At 41.8% G+C, this 20,076-nt stretch overlaps 2 protein-coding genes across 4 annotated transcripts in view; both read right to left on the bottom strand.

The window, feature by feature from the left end:
* Nucleotides 1–14,616, bottom strand: part of fer1l4 (fer-1 like family member 4) — a 36,123-nt gene extending 21,507 nt beyond the window's left edge. Inside the window, exons 1-19 of the mRNA XM_049580360.1 lie at nt 14,366–14,616; nt 11,126–11,181; nt 8,120–8,208; nt 7,919–8,018; nt 7,730–7,824; nt 7,212–7,256; nt 6,850–7,008; nt 6,671–6,731; nt 5,470–5,601; nt 5,300–5,362; nt 5,115–5,199; nt 4,868–5,036; nt 4,583–4,763; nt 3,473–3,659; nt 2,801–2,880; nt 1,591–1,716; nt 942–1,011; nt 624–727; nt 75–183 (exon numbers count right to left, since the gene is read on the bottom strand). Of these exons, the coding sequence (XP_049436317.1) occupies nt 75–183; nt 624–727; nt 942–1,011; nt 1,591–1,716; nt 2,801–2,880; nt 3,473–3,659; nt 4,583–4,763; nt 4,868–5,036; nt 5,115–5,199; nt 5,300–5,362; nt 5,470–5,601; nt 6,671–6,731; nt 6,850–7,008; nt 7,212–7,256; nt 7,730–7,824; nt 7,919–8,018; nt 8,120–8,208; nt 11,126–11,181; nt 14,366–14,444 (1,990 nt within the window). The 5' untranslated portion in view covers nt 14,445–14,616. The remainder of the gene's footprint in view (nt 1–74; nt 184–623; nt 728–941; nt 1,012–1,590; nt 1,717–2,800; nt 2,881–3,472; nt 3,660–4,582; nt 4,764–4,867; nt 5,037–5,114; nt 5,200–5,299; nt 5,363–5,469; nt 5,602–6,670; nt 6,732–6,849; nt 7,009–7,211; nt 7,257–7,729; nt 7,825–7,918; nt 8,019–8,119; nt 8,209–11,125; nt 11,182–14,365) is intronic.
* A 3,357-nt stretch (nt 14,617–17,973) lies between these two features.
* cpne1 (copine I) overlaps nt 17,974–20,076 on the bottom strand; it is a 29,522-nt gene continuing 27,419 nt past the window's right edge. For all 3 annotated transcript variants that reach the window (XM_049581560.1, XM_049581473.1, XM_049581650.1), the window contains exon 16: nt 17,974–20,005. In XM_049581560.1, coding sequence (XP_049437517.1) covers nt 19,865–20,005 — 141 coding nt within the window. In that variant the 3' untranslated portion in view covers nt 17,974–19,864. The remainder of the gene's footprint in view (nt 20,006–20,076) is intronic.

Genomic DNA, 20,076 nt, shown 5'->3' with positions numbered 1-20,076 from the left:
AACGAAGATTAATCCAAATAATTGTTAGCTGCAGCCCTCGTACAGATATCCAGGAAACAGAACACAATGTTTACCTATGGAGAGTTCAAAGGACATCGGTCTGGTTCCCACAGACGGGTCCATCATAGTGATCTCAAACAGTGATGCAAACAACAGAAACTCCTCCCTTTGTCCCAGGAAACCCTGAGGACAGAAAACAAGAGGAAAAGTCAGAGAGCTGCAGAAAGTCATTCCGTTATCTTCCTGGAACACCTCCTCATCTGTAACTCTGTCTTACGGAGTGAAGTTCTGTTGTGGCTCCTCTTTTGTTGCCTTGTATTGTATATCCTGACACTCGAGCGGATAATAAGTAGTTTTAAAGGTATTTCTTTTCACCTCTATGCAGATGATATGCAATTATACGTTAGGGAGGAGAAGTTACAAAGAAACAACGAAAGGCAGGAAAAGCACATGGACTTCACATGGCCCAAACATCACACTATATTCTTTGATTTAAAAAGAGATCATGATAAAGATAAAGTTATATAAAGTTGAATATTTAATATCACTGACACAACCGAGAAACAGTTTGTTTAAAATGGCTCATTGATGATGATGGTGGTGTTGGTGGTGGCTGCACTGACCTCAGGGAGTGGGTGGATCTCCTCGACCTCCACGGTAACTGACTCTGGTACCTCAACTCCCGCCTCTCCTGAATCGTCGCCGGTTCCGCTGGCAGCCATGGATGCTACCGTGACAACAAGAAAATAAACGTGACTGTTTCTGCTCACAGGATTTATTCACTCTGCGCTCTTCAGAGGATGAACCACCAGACGTCTCTGACATTTGTACATAGCATCATTTCAACGTTTCAACATGATGAATAAATGATGATAGGAAACTACACCCTCTGCTTTAAAGTTTAGTTGCTCATTTCTCCTGCTTCTCCTCAGTACACTGACCTTCCCTATTCTTCTCCTTCTTGCTGCTCCTCTTCTTCCTCAGTCCCAGTTTCCCCAGCGCTCCCTTCATCTTCAAGGAAGCACAGGAAGTCACATTAGATTGGTGAAATTATCTGAGAAAGTTAGCCGAGTATCATTAAGGTCACATAAGATTTTTTTTTTTTTTTTTGTTAGATATTCTGGTTTCCAGTGTTGGAAAGTAACTAAGTACATTTACTCAATACTGTACTTTAGTACTCATTTTGAGGTGCTTAACTTTTACTTGAGTTTTTCCATTTTCTGCTTCTTTATACTTCTACTATACAACGTCTCAAAGGAAATATTGTACATTTTCCTGCACTACATTTATTTGATAACTTAAGTTACTGGTAACTTTGCAGATTCGGACTAATAATACAAAATATATTCAACAAATAAATCATAATTCATCATTATAGGTTAATATAGGACTTTTTCCAGAAGGGAAATTCATAAATACACAGCAGTATATAAGTATATATAAGTAAAACATGGTTTACCAGCTGCAACATTAAAGTGATGAACAAATGAATGCATCAATAACTATAATCCAACTGGTACTTTAAGTGAATTTTATTTATTTAAATGTTATTTTTGCTACTTGTGCAAGATACAGAAAGTAGGAGGTAACCTTTCCCAAAGCTGCAGAGGCTGCATCTTGAGTGACGGCAGCAGGGGAGGAGTAAACCTCCACAGTGAGAGCGAGGAGGATTCGACCGCGATAGAAGATTCCATCACCCAGACCCTGGTTCAAAGCCTGGAGGAGAAAAAGGGTTAGTCAACTTCAGTCTGGAACAGTTTTGTTTTTTTTTTTTGTTTTAACCCTGCAGACATTTTAAAAATAGGTTGTGGATTCAAACGAGGACCGCAAGGCAGGGTTATGATCAATGTTATGGGTGGAGCCTGCCAAAGCACAAACTTTAGATTCAATACGTGGGTCAGCCAGTTAACACTGGACTTCCCATGAAGTCTGGACAGTAAAGGACTTGTAATACAGTAATTTCATTCACTCTCTTGCTAAGACATAGATGAGAAGATAGATACCGCTCTGTATGATAAACATAAAGCTACAGCCAGCAGCTGGTCATTTTGATTTGACTGGCGGACTTCACTACAGGCAGAGTGGCTGTTGAAACAGGTGACATACTTTACGTTCTAAAACCAGCCGCCGCTGATTAGACCAGCTGAGTTCAGATGACACCATCAGCTGGCTTGTACTGAGCTCATATGGCCAGTTCCCATCGCTGCAACATTCTAAAATGGTTTCGTCTCATTGTGAATCTTTGGTCTGAACTGGGCTTCAAAGGTCCAGTGTGTAGGATTTAGTGGCAACTTGCGGTGAGGTTAGAAAAAACTGAACTTTTTCTCAGATATACGATGGCTGAGGCAAAAACGAGAATGGCCCTATCTAGAACCAGTGTGTGATTTGTCCATTCTGGGCTACTGTAAAAACAACATGGCGAACTCCATGAGAGAGGACCTGCTACATATGTAGATATAAATGGCTTAGTCTAAGGAATCGAAAACATAAGATTCTTATTTTCAGGTGATTGTAATATATATATGAATCCTGTGCACTGGACATTTAACTTAATCAGGGGATGGTGGACAGATTTTGTTACCTTTGAACAAAGCCAGGCGAGCTGTTTCCCTGTTTCCAGTCTTCATGCTAAGCTAAGCTAACCATCTGCTGGCTGTTAGTCTTATATTTATCATACAGACATGAGTGGTATCAATCTTCTCTTTCAACTCTCAGAAAGAAAACAAATTAGTGGATTTCCCACAATGTCAACGTATTGCTTTAAATGTCAGGTTTGGTTGTTTGGTCATGTCTGGTTTACCTGGTGGACGTCTCCGAGGGTGGAGTTCTGAGGAGAACCGTACAGGTTCACCCAACATGGACCGAAGGTGGGGTTGAACCCTGACAGACAGATGTTTCCAGTGAATTCACTGATAAAAAAATTGGTGTTCAAATAAAGGCTAGCATTATTAAGTTGTCTCTATTGAAGGCTAAAAACATAAAATACACCACACATAATTTCAACAGCACAGATTCCATCAGTACAGCAACACATCCATGAGACTATTGCGTTTACAGCCTAACACTGGCTTTTTACTTCTGGTGATTAAATTTACACTTCAAAAATCATAAAAGTGGTGCTCATCTGTGAAGATTATGTTGCTGAACAAAACATGTAAGTTTCATAAATGTTTGTCTGTCACAAAGCTTATTTTCTGCAATAATCCAAAATCGAATGGAAAAATCCCAAAAGCGCTCTGACGAGTGAGGGCAATGTTAACTTCCAAGTAGGCCTACAAATAAATGTCATCCCTGCAGCACTCTACTGATGGTAGCTTAACAGCAATCTAAAAACATATGATCAAAATTATAAAACAGAAACTGATATAAGCCTGTCTCACTGAAAGTGGGGTCTGATGTTTAGTAGATTACTATTAAAGAAAAAAAAAACAGCAACAAAAAAACAAACAAACAAAAAAGACGCAGGTCATACCGTTCCTGGTGGGGTCAGAAATCTGCTGCAGGTCCAGGTAGTGTGTTGCTAGGGCGATGTCTCCCATCTTTGCATCATCGAGGACCTGGATTCTGATTCGCTGAGCCAGAGGAGGAAACTGCTCAATGAAGGAAATCTCCTCGTTCCAAACTGGAGAGCTGGTGGCGCTGGCGACCGATGTCTCCCCCTGCAGACACAGACACTCAGTACAATTAGAAAATTTCAGATTTGGCAACTCCTTGTTGTAGTATTAAAAGACAATTTGCATATTTTGACCAAAAAGTATCAAGAAGGGGCGTCGGTGGCTTAGTGGTAGAGCAGGCGCCCCATGTACAAGGCTGTTGCCGCAGCGGCCCGGGTTCGACTCCAGCCTGTGGCCCTTTGCTGCATGTCACTCCCTCTTTCTCTCCCCCCTTCACGCTTGTCTATCCTATCAATTAAAGGCTAAAAATGCCCCAAAAAATATCTTTAAAAAAAGGGGGGGGGGTCAAGAAGTCAAGAACCAGAGGAAGTAAACTAATAACAAAAGGTCATCTTTGCTTATTTCTTTTTGTCTTTCCATCCTGAAGAACCCTAAAGATTAGATATCATAAAACTGTGTAGAATCTGACACTGTTGTTAAAGGGTAACTTCAGTATTTTCCAATATGGACCCCATAATTTGGTGCCTATGTGACTAATGGAGACAGCAATTTTTTAAATCAGATTGTATTGACGGAGAAACTGACTGCAGTGTTATCCCAGCAGGCTACTGAGCACCACCATTTACATACACTGAAAGTGTTTGATTTTGCCACAAAGGTTGTTATTGTAAGTGTCTTACAACGTCTGAAAAGGATCACTACAGAGGTTGATGTTTTGAGGTTGATTTCAGGACTGTTCTCACCATCGCTAATTCCATCAGACTCCATTTACATGAGCAGTAACGTTATCGTACATAAAGTCAACACATTTTTACATTCAACGCCCCCCACAGAACACGCCTTTCTGGTACCTGTGTATAGTACAGGGACTAAATTTATTTTCCAAATTCCCGAAAAGCTTCTTGGTGGGCTGCTGCCCCCTGGAGGAGAACATATGTCACAACATCTGTATATACACGTTTGATTACCTGTTGTCCAGCGAAGGTCACCTGCACATAGGGGTCAATAAAGACCGTCCGGTCAGTAACCTTTGACATCTTGGCCATCAGCCCCTCCTCCATGGTGGGCAGACCCTCAGCCCTGTAGACACGGACACGGAACCGAGCCCATGGACGCTCGACTGGCATACCACGAGGAAGCAGCAGGTTCCTGCAAGAAAAACATAACGTCAGAGCCCTGAGCTGATCGAACCAGCCTCCTAATTACTCACAGTAATGATGATGATTAATGTGACAGTATGTTGTGTTACTGACTTTTCTATGTCCTCACTGGCTCCACTCGTGGAAGGTGGTGGCAGACTGGACATGCTCAGGGCATCTCCCTTCATCAGCACACTGAGGCTGGCCTTGACGTAACCCTTGATCCCAGACCTGGTGTCTGCCGGGTCGGTGAGAGGAGCCCACTTCTGGTAGAAGCGGTGGTCTGGAGAGGTCACAGAGAGGTCAGTGAGTGCTGTACAGTGTGTCGATCAGAGTACTGCAGTGTGAGCAGAACTGGTACCTGGCTGGTTGAACACGGTGGAGATGTCAATCTTGAAGGTTCCGATGTGGGTCATCAGGAAGGCCAGAGTCCGTCTGTGGAACACCTGAGAGGACATGGCAGTTACAGGTGTTCAGTTAGGCCACACCCACTGTTTCATGGTAACAGCAGTGGAAACAGAAGTGGGAAAAAACAGTAGAACTGACCTTTATCTCTATGACTTTATCAAAGAGGATCTGTGGAGGCTCTTGAAACTCAAACTGGAAGTTCTGAAAGACGAGAGGAGGCAAACAGCTTGTACTCTACTCTACTCCACTGTATTCTACTGTATTATATTGTGTTTTATGGAGCTGTATTGTACTCCTCTCTGTATTACCTCATTGTAGAACGGGCAGTTGGTCGATTTCTGTGTATTGGTGTGTTTCTTCTGACCTCCAACTCTGATGAAAACTGCGGGGTTGATGTTCACTCCAACCAGCTTCTGAGCCTCCAGGATGTTCACATTCACCTGTGCACACACACACACACCTCAGTGATGTATAAAAGGCGGATTGTCGAACCTCAGATTCAGCAATCTTGGAACTCATCGTCTATCAGGCTGACAATGATAGCCTTCGGGGGCCAATATTTCAGGTTAATCTGATGTAGCCTGTGGAAATCCAGGCCGAGACCTCCTCCTCTGCACACCACTCATTTCAGCTAATCTCTATAATCAGATATCTTCATATGAATGCTAATATATGTAACAGGGTCAGTTATACACAAAGTCAAATGTACATTTGTAATATTAAGTATTATAATTACACAAAATTTGTTTCAGTCAGTCTCATGAGGAGGTGGAGAGGATGGTGGTTGTTGGATGGCGTGACACCTGAGAGAGACACCTGCCAAGCTGCAGACTACTCCAGATCGAGACCAACAACAAAGACCAACAGTTTTTACAAATATCTTTTGTTAATATTAAATGTGTGCACTTTTTAGTTGATACCATGTGTCTCCCATTTTTGTCACAGCCTATGTCGAGTATGTTGTGGGGGCAGTAGGACCGCTGCTACAAGTCTTTGTATAACCGGAGTGAGAGTTGTGTTCATGTTCTCAGGCAGGAAGTAAAGCATGTTCTCTGAGGGAATATCTGTCTCTGTAGCTGGCACATGCTCCACTAACTGTGACTGTCTGTGTTTGCTGTTGTACAGGCAGTGTACAGTGGGTCTGAAGAGTTGTTTGTACTGTAACAGTTGCCTGCTGCTGCTGAAATTGAAGCTATGAGGGCAGTGAGACTGAACAGAAACAGTAAAGTACACCTGAACAATGAGCTGGAACTATAAAGCTCAGCAAAGTGGAGCGGAGCAGCAGAGTCAGGTTCATCACTAGAAGAAATGCCTCTCACATGAAGATCATTAAATATATAGATTATATCTGCTTTAATACAAGTGTTCCTGGGTGTGCTGGAGTGATCCCTCATCACCTCAGCATCCTCCGGGAGAAGTTGGAGGATCGTCTAGAGAAAAGGACGCCTGGGCCTGTTACCATGGTAACATGGAGCCTACTTCACATTCAAAATGGATGGATGAACTCACCTGGAAGCTCTGGACTTTAGGCGTCGCCGCGGCAACATTCCTGGACATCGGCCTGGAACGACTACACACACACACACACACACACACACACACACACACACACACACACACACGTTGTTGACAACAGATCATGAGTTGACAGAAGTCAGGTAAACAGACAGACAGTGAAGTAACCACACCTCAGCAGAGGAGTGAAGATGATGTCAGAGGCCTCCAAGTCCATCAGGTCATCATCAAAATCATCATCATCGTCATCTTCATCCCCAGTCCGGACCAGGCTCCTTCCCAGACGCCGAGCCTCTTTCTCCAGCGGACCTGGACGAGTGATGGTCGGCTGACTGACAGAGGAGAGACAGAGAGCAGTGAATAGTTTCCCCCAAAATACTCCAGGGTTCCAGGGGATGAGGAGAGGGTCATGTTTGGGTGTTCAGAGTAGAGTCCGACTGATGTTTGGGTGTGTCTGATATTATCTTTTCATAGATACATCAGTATGAGTATCCAGTATAAGAGAATGACTGTGTGAGTCATGTAACTTCCCTACCTCTCAGGGTCATTGAATCCTTCATTCCTGATGACGAGCCCTGAACTGAGGATGAAGGAAGAAAAACAAAATGACATGAGAGAAAAGAATAACTTGTTCAGACTGGTCAGAGCTCCTCCTGCTGGTCTGGAAATCTGCACTAATCTTCTGTAAATACATGAAACACTGAAACCCCCCGAGGGTTTGTTGTTTGTGGATTCTTTTCTCTTTCCTCACAGCTTGGTTAACAGTTTCCTCTGCCTCTTCACCACGACGGTCCAGCACAGCGCCGGCATCACTGCAGACTCTGTGCCGATCCACCTCACGCTTCATTCTACCTTCACTTATGAACAAGACCTTTACTTATTTTTAGCTGTCTAACTTTCACGAGACTAATCTCAGAGCAGAATTAGGACTGGTGTAACTCTACAGATCAGCCTGAAACATCTGTCACATGAGTCTAGAGAAGGAGATGGGAACAAGAGGATTTAAAGAAATGGGTGCAAATGATTTAAAATAGTAACAGAAAGTGATCCTACTCATCCTGGTCTTCAACTCTGAGGAAGTCGACTCCATCCCAACCTCCTGCTGTTCCCTCAACTGGGTGATATCGAACGTCCAACTCGATGTAGATCTACAGAGAGAGAGAGGAGAACGCAAAGTGATGTCAACCAGCATCAGTGATCTCTGACACAACAGTGTGTGTGTGTGTTTGTTTGTGTCCTTACATCAGTCAGGCTGTAGTTGGCATCAGTGAGCGGTTCCCGTAGCAACAGCCTTCCCGCGGTAACAACATGCTGGAGACTGACAACCAGCTTACCGAGCAGTCTACACACACAAAGACACTTATTCTAAGTTACTCTGACATGAAAACAATGTTTTTGTGTGTATTTTGGTAGCGTGTGTGTGTGTGTGTGTGTGTGTGTTACCTGTTGGAGAAGACTTTACTGCTGTTGTACACACTGACGGTCAAAACCTCCTCTCTGGTCACTTTGCCGTAGTGAGGCCAACGGAAATGCTGTAAAATAACATACAATTTGATCTGCAATTAAAAGTCTCTGTTTTATATTTTCCTGAGCTTTCAGTCACATCTCACAGACTTCCTCCGCCAATAGAGATGACTCAGGTGTGATTACATGAACTCAGTGTGGTCACATGATCACAGATGGTTTTATATTGGGAGAGACGGTAACCCTGTCTCAGTTCTAAGATGGTCTCTGGTGTCAGATGTGGATGGTAAATAGAGTTGCACTCATATAGCGCCTCTCTAGTCTTTTGACCACTCAAAGTGCTTTTTACACTACAAGTCACACGCACACATTCACGCACACATTCACACACACGTTCATACAGTGGTGATTGAGACTACAAGGTGCCACCTGCTACTCTGTTTAAAGGCACTCACGCCATCAGGAGCGATATGGGGTTCAGTCGATCTGAGACACAGCTGAAGAATAAAAACTCAAACCAGAAGAAGGAGGAAGAGACTATTTCTGTGTTAACACTGTATATTTACCACTACAACAATTATTCACCGTGTGCTAGCTTTAGGCACACACAGTCACACACGTACACATGCACCTGGTCACACCTGAAGAGCAAACACCAGTCTGACTCAGAAGCAGAGAAACATAACACACTCAGAGCTCGCTGCTGCGCTCATGTCATTCAGAGGTGACTGTAATTACACTATCTGACCTGTCAGCAGTGATTAAGTCAACAAACAGGTGGTGATGTAGTGATGTGAGTGGAGGCTTCGCTTCAACAAATATGTTCTTCCTCTGTAAAATCAAAATGAAGTTTGTTTTGAGGAGAACCTCAGAACCACAGAGTCTCCAGGAGACTTCTTTCAGTTTGGTCTGTATGATTCACAACACTACAATACCCATGAGCCTCAGCATTCCCCCATTCAGAGATATTAAAACAAACATTTATCCAACTTCTTCTGCAGAACTCAGCCTGTAATTTCACCACACCACATTGAGCTGAAGTGAAACCAGAACTTCCTGGTTCTGTTTCAGAAGTAAGAACATCTTTCAAAATCACGATCAGTACGTTTACATGACAATAGCGAAAATGGATTAATTGTGTTCGCCTGACTAAAACCAGACTTTAAAAATACAGTACATGTAAACATTATGGTCTGACTGAAACTGAACTAAATCAAAATTCTAAAAGTCGGACTAACACACCTAGATAATGCAATTGGGAGTCGAACTCTTACAGTCATTCATTAATTAATTCATTTTCCATAACCGCTTCTCCTGTTAGGGGTTGCAGGGGGGCTGGAGCCTATCCCAGCACTAGGCAAGAGGTGGAATACACTCAGGGCTGACACATAGAGACAGACAACCATTCACACCTACGGACAATTTAGAGTCACCAATTAACCTGCATGTTGGACTGTGGGAGGAAGCCGGAGTACCCATGCTGATACGGAGAGAACATGCAAACTCTGAAGAAGGGCTCCCCCACCCTGGGTTCGAACCAGGAACCCTCTTGCTGTGAGGCGACAATTGGACCCCTAACAACATGGTGAAATCTACATCCAGCGTGCATCTCGTCTGTACAAAAAGTAAAGCATACAGCAAGTTTGAAATATACGGAGCTGTCAAGTTATCCACCATGGTACCAGTTTGCTGCTAGCTAACTGTAGCTAACCTGTTTGTTGATTGTTTGGTCTGTGACATAATAGGTCAAGAAAAAGATCCAATACTAACAAGCTGAAAGGGGGCATATCTCCACCTATCGTAGCAAAGCTTTTAAGGAGGTGTTTGTTTTTTATTCCTCAAGGTCTCACTGGTATGGTATAGTGCAGTAGAATAACAACCCAGTCGAATAAATGTTGGCATTGTACGTTTTTGCAAACCACTGATGTGTTGACTTGACATTTCTTTATGTTTCAGTGGTGCTCTGGTAAAAGTTTGGTTATGTTTAGGCATAAAAAAACACTTGGTTATGGTTTGGAAAAGGTCATGTTTGGGCTCATGTTTTGGTGCCACAATCATGGCTGGAGGGCGGCACGGTGGTGTGGTGGTTAGCACTCTCGCCTCACAGCAAGAGGGTTGCCGGTTCGATCCCGGGCGTGGGAGCCCTTCTGTGCGGAGTCTGCATGTTCTGCAAGTCTCTCCGGGCACTCCGGCTTCCTCCCACAGTCCAAAGACATGCAGGATAACTCTAAATTGTCCATAGGTGTGAATGTGAGCGTGAATGGTTGTTTGTCTCTATGTGTCAGCCCTGCGATAGTCTGGCAACCTGTCCAGGGTGTACCCTGCCTCTCGCCCGATGTCAGCTGGGATAGGCTCCAGCCCCCCCGTGACCCTCAAGAGGATGAAGCGGTTAGAAAATGAATGAATGAATGAATGAATGAATGGCTGGAAGCGATGCCGATGTCTCACTAAAAAACAACCAGTTTTGTTGTTGGTCTCAAACAGTGGTCTGCACCTTGGCAGCTGTCTCACCTAGGTGTCACATCATCCATCATCCCCTTCCACCTTCTGATGACAAACTAAACTCACACACATGTAATCTGAACTACGTCACTTCATATGAAACGTACAAATGTAACTTATCTGTGGTAGGCAGAAATGTACAACGCCAATGTTTTCTTCTGGCTCCTGGGCTTAATATAAAAAAAGAATCTCTTCTGTAGGCGTGTGTGTGTGTTGAAGGAGCGGCTGTGTGTGTGTGAGTGTACAGTAGGAGTGGTACAGAGTCCTATCAGCCCCATTAAAATAGTTTCAATCTGAAGCAGACAAATAACTGCGGCTTCCTGCTGCTGTAACACACACACACACACACACACACACAAATGTAATGAAGGTCATGTGGTATAAAATTCTCAGTGTCTCAGCTTTTCCATGAACTGGTTATAATGATGACATCATCGCTCAGCGTTCTGATTGGCTCTGAACGTGTGACGCTGGTTCACTGACCTCGTTGAAGATGGCCAAGTTCTCACACTGCAGGATTCTGGTTTTGTGGGTGAAACCTGGAGGACAGACAAACAGACAGGTAACCATGGCAACAGCACTGATGCTTCAGGCTCCGTTGGCTCGTTCACTGGCTGGTAAAACTGACCCATGAAGTTGTTATTGATGCCATTTCAGATTAAGCATGAATATTATTTTTATTGTACAGAGTTTATGTGCAGAATCTCAGCAGATTGTGTCGTTTAACATCAAAAATCTATTCTTTTTAGTGTTACCGCAGTAACGACTGCTCTTCCTGGGATCAACACAAGATGTGAAAACAAGACAAAATATTAAATTATGACACTGTCGATGGTCTATAACATTGACAAATTTAAATAAAACCCAAATAAGAGACAGCAGGAGTTTTCTCACATTTACAATGTCATCACATCAGAAGATCATAAAAGTAAACCACCAGAGCCCAAAACCCAGGCTCATAGGATTTTATGTGACTGCACAAGACATGGTTGTACACTGAGACATCACCCAAGTACTGTGTGTTCAACAGAGATAAAATGTATTTAAAAAGTTATACGTGACACATGTTTATGTTCATTTATATTTCACACACTTAATTTAAATTGACCAGATGTGACGACACTGAGGTTGAGCTTGTTTGTTTTATATGTGAGGTTGTTGTTGTTGTTGTTGTTGTTGTTAGGTCAGTTAATGCAGGAAGTGTTTAATCTAAATTCAACATTATATCCTTCAATTTATTATTTCATGAAGATATGTTCCTTCCTTTATATATTTTATCAGACAGAAAACTTTCCAAATACCTTTATGTCTCTTTTAAGTATAATAAACCTGTGTGCTTCCTGATAACTCAAGTTAATTACTTTCATAATTATAGTAGTCTTTTTTTCAACCACCATCTGAATGTAACTATGATAATTTATCTTTATTCTCGCTATTTGCTCATTATGTGAACAGTATGTTTGTTAACTCAGCCTGAACTCTGATAAACCTCCCCATGTCCCCAGTCTTTAAAGAAAGACTCACTTTTTCTAGTCTGTCTAACCAAACATTAGTTTGGTTCAAGTTTCACTTCTTGTGATTATTCCTCTTGTTCTGAAAATCAACACGCCCTTCCCTAACATGCTGTCAGCGAAGTGATGGGAATCTAAATCTTCTATCTACAAAAACAGTAGAAATAATAAGAATAACTTTAATTATATTGCACGATTCATGCATAAAATGCGACACAAAGTGCTGAACATAAAAGACAAAACATTTGTGAAAGAGACAAGAAGATAGAAGATAAAAACATATGATAAAAGATAAAGTAAAATTCAGTTAAAACTACAGATGAGATAAAACAACCTCTGTGTGTTTCCTCGCAGAGCTGCAGTGGGACACCAACACGCCTCCTTTTCATTCATAACATTCACTCAAACAACAGCAGTAAACACAAACAACATCACATGACTCTGTGTTGTTGTGTCACCAAACAACTGTTTGTCAGCTGTTGTTCAAACAGGAAAAGCACATGTCCATTCATGCAGGTTTGGGGAGCCTACTTTAGGGAACTCTATAGAAACTTCTCTACGTTATACGACTTTACACAGGATTTTTGGATAGCTTTAAATTTTAAGGTCCCACGGTGACCAGCAACAGCATTAAAACGTTACTCACTCACTATTGTAAATAATAAGATAACAATCTGAGAGAAGACATTCTACATAAAGAATACTTTTACTTTTTATAGTTAAAGGACACTTTACTGCTAATACGTAGGACTTTTACCCTTAAAATTGAAAAGTTAAGGTCCAGTGTAGGATTTAGAGGCCTCTGCTGGCAGCGTGGTACATAAAATTCATAACTATGTTTTCATCAGTTTATAATCACCTGAAAATAAGAATGTGATTTGATTTAATTGGAATATGCTGTTGATGGGGCGACCTCTCGCTCCGCGACTAGTGTGTCTGCCCCACAGGGTCAGTGCCTTGCACGGGCCCGGGTTCTAACCAGAGGTCCTTTGCTACGTGTCATCCCCATTCTCTTTCCCCCTTCCCTCCTACTCTCTAGCTGCACTGTGATAACAAAAAGGCCAAAAAAGAATGAGCCATTTATATCTACACGCCGAGCAGGTCTCTTCCACGGAGTCCGCCATGTTGTTTGTACAATAGCCCAGAATAGACAAATCAAACACTGGCTCTAGACACACGTGTTTTCACTTCGACCGCTGAAGTTCACCTACACGTTAAGCACACAGTAGAAGTTTCAGTTGGTTGCAATCTGCAACCTCAGCCTCTAGATGGCATTAAATCCTACACAGTGGACCAGTTCTCGGCAACTTTAACTATCAAAAGAACTGTTTTTGACTAAAATAATGAAAAGAAATCCGTCTGAGGCCGCAAAACACGATTAGGGTATCAACATAACTAACTGGTCTAAATGAGCATTCATTAAAACATTTTACAAAATGTGGCTCCTCTGCAGTGTTTTTTTTTTTTGGATTATTTAGAATTTTAACTTTGCAGAAATGGTGGAGAAAGCAAATCAATCTCTCCGAACACTTTTAAATTCTTAGATTTGTGATCCAAAGCAAGTCTAGCTACGGAGACGCAAGAGGTTTGACAGATGCACATGTTAGTTGATGAAATGTCTTCACATTAGGTGCATAATTCATTTAGACCTACAACAATGATAAATGAAATTTTAAATGTAAAAAGAAAAGAGTTGTTTTTCATGTCTGTATATGTTTTTTGTTTGTCAAAGCCACAGGGAGCCCCTGAAGAGGAGCCGCAGGTGTCCTACCCCTGCTCAAGACCATTAACAGTGTGGTATTTCTTCTTTAAAGGATCATCCGCTGCAGGTCAGATGTGGAAGTACTCATATCTTGCACTTCAGTAAAAATAGTAAAGTTGGAAGTAATTTTAATAACTTTATAAACTAAAACAAATGAAACAATAACGTTTCATTTGCTGATTGTATTTTGTAATAAAAATCTAAGACTGCAAAGTGACTAAAGTCAAAAAATGTGGTGGAGTCCAAGAATAAACTAGCCTAAAATTAATAAAGGTACTAGCACCTTGAAACTGTACTTACAGTACTTGAGTAAATGTACTTAGTTACTTTTCAAAGCAGACAAACCAGGAAAACAATCCTGAGAGCAAAAGTACACACAAGAAACGGTAGTTGAAGTATGCCTGGTCCCAGAGTGTTCCAGATAGAGACATGTGAGAGTGTGTCACTGACCTCTGAAGCAGAGTTCGACCTTTCTGTCAGATCGTCCCGGCAGGTTGATGATCTTCTTCAGAGTCACAGTGATGGACATGATGATCCTGATACCTGTTCACCTGTCTGCTCTTCTACATCCTGTCTCTCTGAAGTCGTCTCATCTGCTCTCTTCTGTCTTCACTCTTCAACAGATGGAAACTAACTGCTGTGTGTTTTCTTCTAACAGTATGATGGGAGGTACCTGAGTGTGAGTGTGTGTGTGTGTGTCTGTCTGTTAGGGCAGGTCCTCTCCAATGTTTGAGAAAGCAAATACAGTTGCTCAACTAGTTTCCTCCTTAGAGCGCGCGCGCGCACGCACACACACACACACACACACACACACACACAGAGTGGACACAGAATAATAATGTTCAAATTTTGAATTCTAAGTAAAAATTCTGAATTGAAAACCAAAGGCAGCAAATTTAAAGTATGGAATTTAAGTTCCTCTTTTCTTGATGAAGTCTGGTGTTTGTGTTTCACTCATGTGTTTCTCTGATGTTTGGAAAAAAAACACTGAACTATACGTGAAGAAGAAAACATGAAACTTTATTCAGTAAATTCAAAAGTCATGAGTCTGATTTTTCTCCATATCTCCGATGTTTTAAGTGTTCTTTACAGGAGAAGGTCATCTTGAATCAGCCCCAGGTGTCACTGAAAAAAGTGAGTTAAATCTGTCAGCCATGACTGGAACAAAGTTGGGGACGTGGTTAATAGGTGATAAGAAGCCAAAGGGTCCTGTGTGGAAGACGTGTTCTGATCATATCCCAGCTGACACTGGGCGAGAGGCAGAGTACACCCAAGACAACCATTCACACTCACATTCACACCTACGGACAATTTAGAGTCACCAGTTAACCTGCATGTCTTTGGACTGTGGGAGGAAGCTGGAGTACCTGGAGAAAACCCACGCTGACACAGGGAGAACATGCAGACTCCACACAGAAGGGCTCCCCACTCTGGGTTTGAACTAGCAACCTTCTTACTGTGAGGTGACAGTGCTAACCTTACTGATATACATGTACAGTATTCTCAGCACAGTGTACTTAAGGTATCAAAGTAAAAGTACTTGTTTAATCCGCGACTGATTATTATCACGACATTAGCAGATTTTTAACACTGACACATCAGTTTTTAAGTAACATTGTACTGGTTTATCTGCTCCTGGTGGAGCTGTGCAGGTAGGCATTTAAGTCCAGTGGGTCCCAACCTCAGGGTCAGGACCCTCGAAAGGGTCACAGGATAAACCTGAGGGGTCATGAGATGATTAATGGAAGAGGAAAGAAGAAAAGCAAAGTTCCACCCCACAAATTTATATTCATCTTTTAGACATTGCTTTGTGAAATACCAGATGATTTGCATCTTTGGGCCTCAGTTAGACTATTCAAATGAATCTGAATCTAAAAAGCAAAATATGACTTTAATATATATGATATATATGATCATGTAAAATCTTAACCTGTGTAGTAAGATATCGAATAAATGTAGTGGAGTAAAAAGCACCTGGTTTCTCTCAGAACTGTCTAAGTTTGAGTAACATAAAATAGAAATACTCTGAGTTAGTGGCTCCCAACTGGAGGGTCCCAGGTCCACTCTGAATGGACCGCAAGTGACTCGCAAACATGTCAAGTTTGTAAAAACCACAATTATTTTCAAGCACAGTGAATTTCTGACACGGATATTTTATTTTTATTTCCCTGCTGTAGAGTGAGTGCCTAATGGACAGCTACACCAAACTAGCTCGATGTATTTAACTGTGTGGACCTTGATCTAATGACCAAGGAGAAATCTGGACCCTGTGGCTGGACCAGTTGGGAACCACTGTTTTCAGCATCTCAAAACTGTACTCAATTACAGTGCTTGAGAAATACCGGCCTACTTAATTACTTTCTACCACTGCTGTAGTAACATTTAAGAAGTTACTCAGACAAACAACACGTAGGTTACATGACAAAATAAACTGAGGATGAAGACTAACTGATGAACTAGTCCATCCCTTCTGTCTGTAATAATAACTTTGTACTCACCAAGTTAACAGCTGAGATCCAGGCACACGGTGGCATCGATAAAAATAAGTGCAACAGGTCAGTAAACACGAGCAGTCAGACGATCACAAAGGATCAAAACTATAAAAATAAATGCTGGAATAAAGCGGAATGATCCTTTAAACAGCAGCAACTCTCACAGAAACAATAAAGAAACTTTTTTTTTCTTTTCCAGAGTTTGTTTTATTATTGAATTCTAGTGGGCAGTGTTCATACAGGTATGATGTTACTGGTTATACTGGTTAGTTAAAAGCAGTTAGTTGAGTAAGTGAGCAGAGGAGCTGGTGGTCACATGATGGCGTGGTTTGACCAGTGAAAACTAACATGTGACAGAGTGAAGATCACATTGAGCGGCACTGCAGAGCATTTTCAAACTACAGATTTTCAGACCTGTGATGGTTTTAATGTTGGCAGAAAGAAAGTATTTATCTTACTGTAGAACTCTAGCACCATGTGACCATGCAGCCAGGGTTACAGTGACAATCCAGCGTGTTCATCTGAACTCAGATCAGATTTCTGTAATGATTTAGTTTTAATAATTGTCATTTTACTTTATTAACAGTCTGTTTGAAATTAAAACTGCAGGTTTCTTACGTTTCTACCATTAGAAACTCCTTTGTGTGAAAAACAAATTTCCCTTCAACTAGAACACGTAAAACAAAGTTTCTGGCAATGAAGAAGATGACAAAGAAGACAGGACAACATGGCAGCCTGATAACTCTACAGAATCTTCTGCAGTTTGGCAACAAAACAAGATGATAAAAAAAACTTGAACTCATGGTCCATTTAATTAGATATTTTCCGGAGCTTTCAAGTGCATCTCGTGCTTTCTTCTCTACTGACTACTGTTTCCATGGTCAATATGAATGTTCACGCTCAACTGGAACATGGTAGTGAAAGGAAGCTGCTTTCATGGAAGATCAATTTTGGATGAATCAAGACTCAGAAATGAGTTTGTCTCTCTAAAAGAAAAGAAAAACCTTAGAAACCCTCATCCTTTCTTCTTTCTGAGTAGAAGGCCCTCTAAGGTTGATCAAGTGATGGTTTCTGTTGCTTTCTTAACAGAAAATTGGAACAAATTTGATCCCAAAACAAGCAAAAACTCGGTCTGCAGCAGCACACACTGTCGGCACCTCAGAGGCAAACAGAGGAGAAACTGCCGGAAACATAGAACACGGCTTCGACTAAAAATACTCCTCTGATTTGACATCGGCACTGATAAAATAATCTTCACTCACTTCATTTACATATGAGCTCTTTCCAGAGCTTCCAGCTGTTATTAATTTGCTCCCAAACATGAAGAATTAATCTCTTGTTGAAGTTAAAACAAACAGTGCTACAAATAATAAGTGGTACAAATATTTCACTTTAATAAAATGGACCCTGAAAATATATTCCATCAACATGCACAGCGATAGTGGTGATTCAAATGAATTCCAGGCGATTTGAAGTGGCTGCAGATGATAGGTTGGCAATGACTCTTATTAATAAATGTAACATTAACTGTGGCTTTGATGCAGTAAACAAGAGTTTTGACACATTTGTGAATGTAAGTGTTTGTGTGTGTGTGTGTGTGTGTGTGTGTGTCTCCAGGTCATTCCAGTAATTAAAGGACAGTCTTTGGTAAAGAAACAGGGCAGATGTTGAGACAGACTCTCAGTGTGACGTTCAGGTCATGTAGGATGGAAGGTTATTATGGTTATGACTTCCTAATGCTCACATCACTGGACAACTAAGGCAACAACCACCAGTGTTCTTAATGAGTATAAAGTGAGTTCAGAGTGAATGTGAAACTAATTAAAAAAAAAAAACAAACTAGCTAGCTACATACACACCATGTGACTCTGAACTCACTTCCTGTTATTTCCCTCATGTCTCTGTACGTCTACCAAGCACGTCACACCTGTTTACATGTATTCAATCAGTCTGAACACACCTTAATGAACAGTAATCTGATGTCTGTCAGGCAGAGGTCAAAGTGTTCAGCATTAAATCAGAATTTAGTGACACTTAATAATCAACTTGAGGGTGCCGTGCTTCTTTAGTTTTTATGTTATTTACCTAGAGCTGGAAAAAAGTGTCACTTGGATGCTGACGGCGTTAACTTCCACATGACCTGAACGCAGCATCACAACACCATGACAGTCTGCAGTGATGTCACCGTGCTGCGGAGGCGGCCATGTTGGCTCCCAGTAAACATTCAGGTCTGGAGACTAGAGAGATTTTGTCAGGTTAATTCATTAAGGCACTTTGAGATATATGACACTCTGTAGACTTTACTCGACTCCACTAAATAGTTCTTAATTGTTGTCATTCTTTTACATTTCTGTTTTGTAATTCATTGCGTTTTGCAGGGAGATCAGCTGGTGCCTGAAGCTCAGGTTATATTAGATGCTTTCCACATCTGCAGGACACAAGGGTCTGCATGATGTCTTAAGTTTGTCATCTGTATGTCAAACACTTGACCGCTAAACGTGTCAATGCCCTCGTCTGTATATGTGACCACTGAATGTAGACGAGATGTGTTCAGACAGATACTTCAGGGTGTTTAATTGCAGTCATGCACTTGTTTGATTCAGGATGATCGATTAACTGATGTGCTGACTGACCTGTGTGTAATACTGACAGGTGATCAAGTTTTGAGTTATAAGGGTCAAACAAGGGTCAGACCATTTTAAGAAACAGGTAGAAAGGATGACCGCTCTGGGAGCCAAGATGGCTGCATCAACAAACCACTGAGAGTCGTGACAGAACAGCCTGGAAACATTCAGGCTGAAGCAGCATGCTGAGGTCACACAGGCTACACTAAGGACTACAGTAAGGCTGACTATAGGTTAATAGTAAAGCTATAGTAAAGACTAAAGTAAGGCTGTAGTGGTAAAGCTATGATAGAGTATATATTATCATTCATGATACAATATTCCAGCATTTAGTGCATGAGCAAAGTGCGAAGTATTGATCCCTGATCAATGAAGCTAATCAGAGCCACGCACACATACAGAGCCGACAATACAAGCGACAGAGTGTGGAGCCAAAAAATGGCTGACACTTTCTGTGTGTGTGTGTGGCTCTCTGATTGTTAAACATGTTAGTAAACATGTGATCTGCATAGTTAGTGTGCAAGCAGCAGAAGGATTCAATAATCTATACTACAGCATTGTCGTTCTACTTATCAAACAGAAAAATAAGGAAACAAAGTGTTATAAAACTGATTAAACAAAACAGGGATGGTTGCCCATGGCAACCTGATTGGCCCACAGCTTTATGCTGCATCGTGATTGGCTGAGATTCTACCAACACATCAGGTTGGTCCCTAAAAAGTGGTCGACTTAGTGGGTGGTCTGATCCTGGAATGAGATGAGGGTGAGCCTTCAGCTTTAAGGGTGCGTTTGGGGAGTGCAGGGTGGCTTTGAGGATGTGTGGGTGCAGATGTTTAGGATTTAGGGACGTCTTTAGGGGCGGCTTTGGGGGCGGCTTTAGGGTTAGGTGGTTCCAAGCCTCTCATTTTGAAATAAGAGACCAGCTGGGTGGGAACCTCAGCGAGGACAGACTGAGCCAGAGCTGCATGTGGAGCCTGAGGACAGACAGAGAGACAGATGTGTAAGTGATCATCATTTACAATTTGTCAAGTCTGTCTTAAAACAA

This window comes from Epinephelus fuscoguttatus, linkage group LG1 (genome assembly GCF_011397635.1).
Source record: "Epinephelus fuscoguttatus linkage group LG1, E.fuscoguttatus.final_Chr_v1".
NCBI classification, from domain to species: Eukaryota; Metazoa; Chordata; class Actinopteri; order Perciformes; family Serranidae; genus Epinephelus; species Epinephelus fuscoguttatus.
Note: the sequence above shows the minus strand (reverse complement) of the source record. Positions and strands in the feature narration are given on the sequence as shown.